At 42.1% G+C, this 6,259-nt stretch overlaps 1 protein-coding gene across 1 annotated transcript; it reads left to right on the top strand.

Annotated features, from left to right (window-relative positions):
- The first annotated feature begins 912 nt into the window (after positions 1–912).
- Positions 913–3,493, top strand: LOC138210797 (tripartite motif-containing protein 16-like). The gene has a single exon (XM_069170118.1). It carries the CDS (start codon positions 913–915, stop codon positions 2,572–2,574), a length of 1,662 nt encoding a protein of 553 aa, XP_069026219.1. The 3' UTR covers positions 2,575–3,493.
- The last annotated feature ends 2,766 nt before the right edge of the window (positions 3,494–6,259 follow it).

Below are 6,259 nucleotides of genomic sequence, written 5' to 3' on the forward strand. Positions count from 1 at the left end.
CATGACGGTAAGATTCACTTTAATCCAGCAGCAATATGAATCTACAAACATCACATATATAATAGGAAAACACCAACAGGGAACATTTTCTGCTTCGTGTGTACTTTTACTTTTTGTGTTTTCAGTGTATTTTTGCTGACGATACTTTTACTTCAACAAGGTTTTGAATGCAGGACTTCTAGTATTTTCAGTCTGGTATCAGAACTTTTTCTGAAATAAAGGAGCTGAATTCTTTCACTGCTTCATATATAGTAATATAGATTATTCAGAGGGAACAAAGCAGCACTTTTACTTTAATACTTTCACTAAATGTTGCTGCTAACGCTTCTGTACTTTTACCTGAGTAAGCTGTTTAATTAAGGACTTTGACTTGTAATGGAGTATCTTTGTTTTCTTTGCTGTATTTGTACTTTTAATTCAATAAATGTTCTGAATACTTCATCCACCATTTGTCTGAGTTGAATTAGACTAAATGGTGCTGCTTGTTTCCAGAATGGCCACCAGAGGGAGCACTCTGCCCACTGACATCGCTCGTTGCCCCTGGAGACTAATAAGTGAACTTATCAGAGGTAAAACAAACATCCTCAAATCTTTGTTTCATGTTACAGCAGCAGAAACAGAGGGCGTCTCAGTTTGTGGGGGAAACTTCAACTTAGTCATGAATCACAGCCGAGACGACGAGTTTGAGGAGGAATAAAAAAAACTGCTCTCAAACTCAGCAGCTGCAGTCTGTCACGTTTCCTTGTTCCCTCCATCAGATCTGCATCTGGAAGATGGGCGGAGCCAACATGGGTGGAGTCTTAGAGCTGAAGTCCTCATTGGCTGCAGAGTCACATGATATTTAAATCAGCTGAAACTGGTTTTATCTTTGAGGAAATGAAACTCACACAGTCACTGCTGCTGAGAGGTGAAATGGAGCAGAAAGGAGTTCAGCTGGACCGAGAAACCTTCTCTTGTTCCATCTGTCTGGATCCACTGAAGGATCCGGTGACTCTTCCATGTGGACACAGCTACTGCATGGAGTGTATTAAAGTCCACTGGGACAGACAGGACGGGACAGGAGTCTACAGCTGTCCTCTGTGCATGAAGAGGTTCATACCAAGGCCTGTCCTGGTGAAAAACACCATGTTGGCAGCTTTAGTGGAGGAGCTGAAGAAGACTGGACTCCAAGCTGCTCCTGCTGATCACTGCTATGCTGGACCTGAAGATGTGGCCTGTGATGTCTGCACTGGGAGAAAACTGAAAGCTGTCAAGTCCTGTTTAGTCTGTCTGGCTTCTTATTGTGAGAAACACCTTCAGCCTCATTATGATGCCACAACATTCAAGAAACACAAGCTGGTGAACCCCTCCAAGAAGCTCCAGGAGAACATCTGCTCTCTTCATGAGGAGGTGATGAAGATGTTCTGCCGCACAGATCGGCAGAGTATCTGTTCTCTCTGCTCTGTGGATGAACATAAAGACCACGACACCGTCTCAGCTGCAGCAGAAAGGACCGAGAGGCAGAGAGAGCTCGAGGGGAGTCGAGGAAACGTCCAGCAGAAAATCCAGGACAGACAGAAAGATGTGAAGCTGCTTCAGCAGGAGGTGGAGGACATCAATCAGTCTGCTGAGAAAACACTGGAGGGCAACGAGAAGCTCTTCACCCAGCTGATGAGTCTCCTCCAGGAAAGAAGCCGCGATGTGAAGCAGGAGGTCAGATCCCAGCAGGAAACCCAAGTGAGTCGAGTCAAAGAGCTTCAGGAGAAGCTGGAGCAGGAGATCGCTGAGCTGAAGAGGAAAGACGCCGAGCTGGAGCAGCTCTCACACACAGAGGATCACAACGAGTTCCTGCACAACTACCCCTCAGTGTCAGCACTCAGTGAGCCTACAGACTCATCCAGCATCCATATCCGTCCTCTCACCTACTTTCAGGATGTGACAGCAGCTGTGTCAGAGGTCAGAGATAAACTACAGCAAGTTCTGGATGAAGAATGGAAGAAGATCTCAGTGTCAGTGAATGAAGTGGACGTTTTACTGTCACAACCAGGACCAAAGACCAGAGCTGGATTCTTAAGATATTCACAAGAAATCACACTGGATCCAAACACAGCATTCAGTTACCTGTTATTATCTGATGGGAACAGAAAAGTAACAGTAATAAATCAGAATCAGTCTTATTCTGATCATCCAGACAGATTCAGTAGATGTTTTCAGGTCCTGAGTAGAGAGAGTCTGACTGGACGTTGTTACTTTGAGGTGGAGATGAGAGGAGGAGTTGAAGTAGCAGTCGCATACAAGAATATCAACAGAAAGAGCGTGAAGGAAAGTGGATTTGGACGTAACAACAAATCTTGGTCATTAAATTGTTCCAATAACAGTCTTTGGTACAACAACATTGAAACTCCCGTCTCAGGTCCTCCATCCTCCAGAGTGGGGGTGTACCTGGATCACAGTGCAGGTACTCTGTCCTTCTACAGCGTCTCTGAGACCATGACTCTCCTCCACAGAGTCCAGACCACGTTCACTCAGCCGCTCCATGCTGGACTTTGGATTTACATCGTTGGAAACTCTGCTGAGTTTTGTAAACTGAAATAAACTGAAGTCTTTCAGGTTTCAGTGGGTTTAAACCTGCATTTTCATTTTCCATTTCATTTTCTCTCCATCATTGAGGCGTTTCTGCTCTGAACAAAGATCTGCTGTCAATCAAGCATTATGGGCGTCACCTGGACGTCTTCTTGATAGTTGTTATCTTCATGTTAATATGTTTTATTATTGTTTTTAAGCTCTTTTCACACCGTTCCTGTAGTGAAAACCACGTATCTCTAAATTTGGTGAAGTTGAATTTTGAATTATTTTCTGTTAAACTAAAGTGATTTAAATGTTCGTTTATGGACTGAGATGATTCTCCTGCTAAATTAACTATTTTAAAAACCTGACAAAGCTGAAAAGGTGTTTATTTCTTAGATACGTGGTTCTCACAGGACAGCAACGCTCCAAATATGTGATGATCTGGTTCAATATGACGCTTTACAAATCAACAATATATAAAGTAGTTGAAATGAGCAAAACCTTCAGTGACTATGACGGTAAAATTCACTTTAATCCAGCAGCAATATGAATCTACAAACATCATATATATAATAGTAAAACACCAACAGGGAACATTTTCTGCTACGTGTGTACTTTTACTTTTTGTGTTTTCAGTGTATTTTTGCTGACGATACTTTTACTTCAACAAGGTTTTGAATGCAGGACTTCTAGTATTTTCAGTCTGGTATCAGAACTTTTTCTGAAATAAAGGAGCTGAATTCTTTCACTGCTTCATATATAGTAATATAGATTATTCAGAGGGAACAAAGCAGCACTTTTACTTTAATACTTTCACTCAATGTTGCTGCTAACGCTTCTGTACTTTTACCTGAGGAAGCTGTTTAATTAAGGACTTTGACTTGTAATGGAGTATCTTTGTTTTCTTTGCTGTATTTGTACTTTTACTTCAATAAATGTTCTGAATACTTCATCCACCATTTGTCTGAGTTGAATTAGACAACATGATGCTGCTGTTTCACAAACTGACCACCAGAGGGAGCACTCTGCCCACTGACAGCGCTGGTTGCCGCTGAAGACTCTCAAAGGTCATGAAATGTAATCTTCCAGCCTTTGGTGCAGATCCCTGTGAGAGAGGAACGCCCCTCAGCTTCATCAATATGTTCAGGCTGAGAAAGTTTCTTCCTGAAATGACTTCCATGATAAATAAAATCCCGGCTCTGTGCTGAGCACGGTCACCTCAGAGCAGAAAGCTTCTCCGTGTGGACGTTGGACGGTCTCATGTTGTCTGCTTGGTTTTCTCCAGTGTGCTATCCTATGCTAGTCTTTGCTTACAATAATACTATATATGTATGCCATATTATATTCCTTATATACAATCTCGTATTAATCAACTATTAATCCTCAGGCGTATGCAACAGGCTGTTTCTGCTGAGGTCAGCGATCCTGTTGGGGTCAGCATGCTGCTGTGCATAATAACAAGGCTGTAACGGTTGATGGCACGACCACTAGTTTCACCTCCTGTCTTTCTTATTTCTTCCAAGTCATAAAACAGGAATAAGTTACTGACCTGAGCAACACGTCCCCACAAGGCAAGACCCCCACCTCGACCAATCAACAAAGGACACATCACCATACATGACTTTTTGGTTCCTGTACTATAAGAAGACTGGGTCAGGGAGAGTCAGGAGTCAGACTTTGTGAACTGACACATACTCTGTTGCGGTCAGGGAAACATAGTCTGGACCCAGAGCTCTGTAAACTGATTATTCTGCTGCTGTTAAATAAATATCTTGAAGCCTGACATCTTCTCCTATTGACTCATTAAGGCTGACACATATTGGCTTTGTACTAGCAGGAGCCCAAGTCCAACAATTTGGTGACCCCGACGTGATGAGGACGGAGAAGGGAAGGCGGTAAAGAGACAGAACCAACAGCGGACATCTGGTCAACGGTGACAACAGTGGGCCCACATCTAAGAAGGTAAGCAGACACCTGTTTTAACGAAGTTCTGCAATTGGATATTGTCAAATTATATTGTTGTCATGGTGAGGACCTAGATGTCCTAGTAAGCGGCAGAATAATAAGCGTCAGACGGGGGTTACAGGCCCACCGTCGGAAAAAAAAAAAGTGGGGGTTAGAGGCCCAAGACGAAGTCTGAACTACAAAAAGGTTTGGAAACCAGAGAGGTTAGAGTCCTCCAAAAATCCCAAGGGTTACATACCTGGATCCGTTAGAGGCGGAACAAAAGATCGTTGTATAAGGCGTAAACTTAAAGAGGGCCGGCGATACAACGTGTGTGAGGTCATTAATTTTTCTTATGGAGAACTGACCACTGCAGTCTGATGTTGAAGTGAAATTGAAGATTGTTGAAAGCATTTAAATACGGGGAAATGTGGGTGGCTTCCAAGAACTAAGCAAGTTTTATAGAGACATCCAGTCTCGGCAAGTTCTTGTTCTGTGGGGACAAAGGGTGGTGTTGGTGGAGAAAGTGAGCGTGAATTAAAAGATTTGTGGTATCTGGGGCGACCCCTAGAGTGAGACCGGACTGAAGTTATTCAGCCTAGAAGCTTGTCTCACTAGATCCACAAATTGACCTAAAGAAGTCATTCACACTCAATCTCCACGTGTGTGTTGAATTATCACTGTGGGATAGTATTGAATAAACAGGAAAAAAAAAAATTAAAAAAAGGAGATGGAAGGTGAATTTGATTGAGAGTGTGTGGAGTATGGGGGCTGTGGCCCAGAAGTGAATGTAGGAGAACAGTGAGGTCTCATTAGGATGCAGTTGAGTAGTGGATGTGACAAGGGAGTCAGAAAGAGAGAAATGAGAGAATATGATAAGTTAACTGAAGGAAACAGAAGGATTCCCCGCGGACCAGGACACGACGGTAATATGGCCATGGCTGAGTAGAGCAGAAAATAAGACCAGACAAGACATAAAGAAACGTGAAGAAGAAGGTCCTAAGGGGTGGACAGAAAAAAGGAAGTGGAAAAAGGAAATGGAAGAGATGCAGGATAGGAGAAGAAGATTGCATAATATGACATTAGCAGGCGGAGCCACACAGCAAGTGTGGGAGAGTAAACGGAAAGAGCAGGTGAAGAAAAGACCAGATGAACAAAATTACTGAGAGAGAAGGATAACATAAACAGAGGCAGGATCTCAGTCAGAAAAAAAAAATTGAAGTAAGCGAAAAATAAAATCAGAACAGAGTAAAACTAACGCTGAAAGATCGCGCTACAACAAACAAAAACTTAGAACAACGGAGACAGACAAATGACTAGAATAATTCAGAACGTAATGACATATAAATAAAAGAACGGGAACAATTAATAATAGTGACAGTTAAAAATAAAATAATGAAACAAGATAGAGAGAAGCAATATGGTTCAGGAAGCCAATTAATAATAATAAAAAGAGAAACAGACAAATATGGGTTAAAGATTGAAGAAAATACATGAATAAACAAGAATAACTTAAGATAAGTGATAGCATAGAGATAAAAGAGGAAAAAGGAACAGGAGGAGGAGCTGTTAAAGGCTCAGCTTTTAAAACTCCAATTAGATGACGCCAGACGCAAAGCTACTGATAAGTAAAAAGGACACAAACAATGGAGAGATTAAGGGAGAAAATTAGGTAAGAGACATCAAAATCTGCATCACAGCCCCGTGAGAGCCCGAAGGTGGGAAAATCAAACAAACCCACAGTAAAAACGAGAGATATTATAAGATG

The sequence above is a fragment of the Embiotoca jacksoni genome, unplaced genomic scaffold (genome assembly GCF_022577435.1).
Source record: "Embiotoca jacksoni isolate LCO1_2020_lvr unplaced genomic scaffold, fEmbJac1.0.p SCAF_48, whole genome shotgun sequence".
Classification (NCBI taxonomy): Eukaryota; Metazoa; Chordata; class Actinopteri; family Embiotocidae; genus Embiotoca; species Embiotoca jacksoni.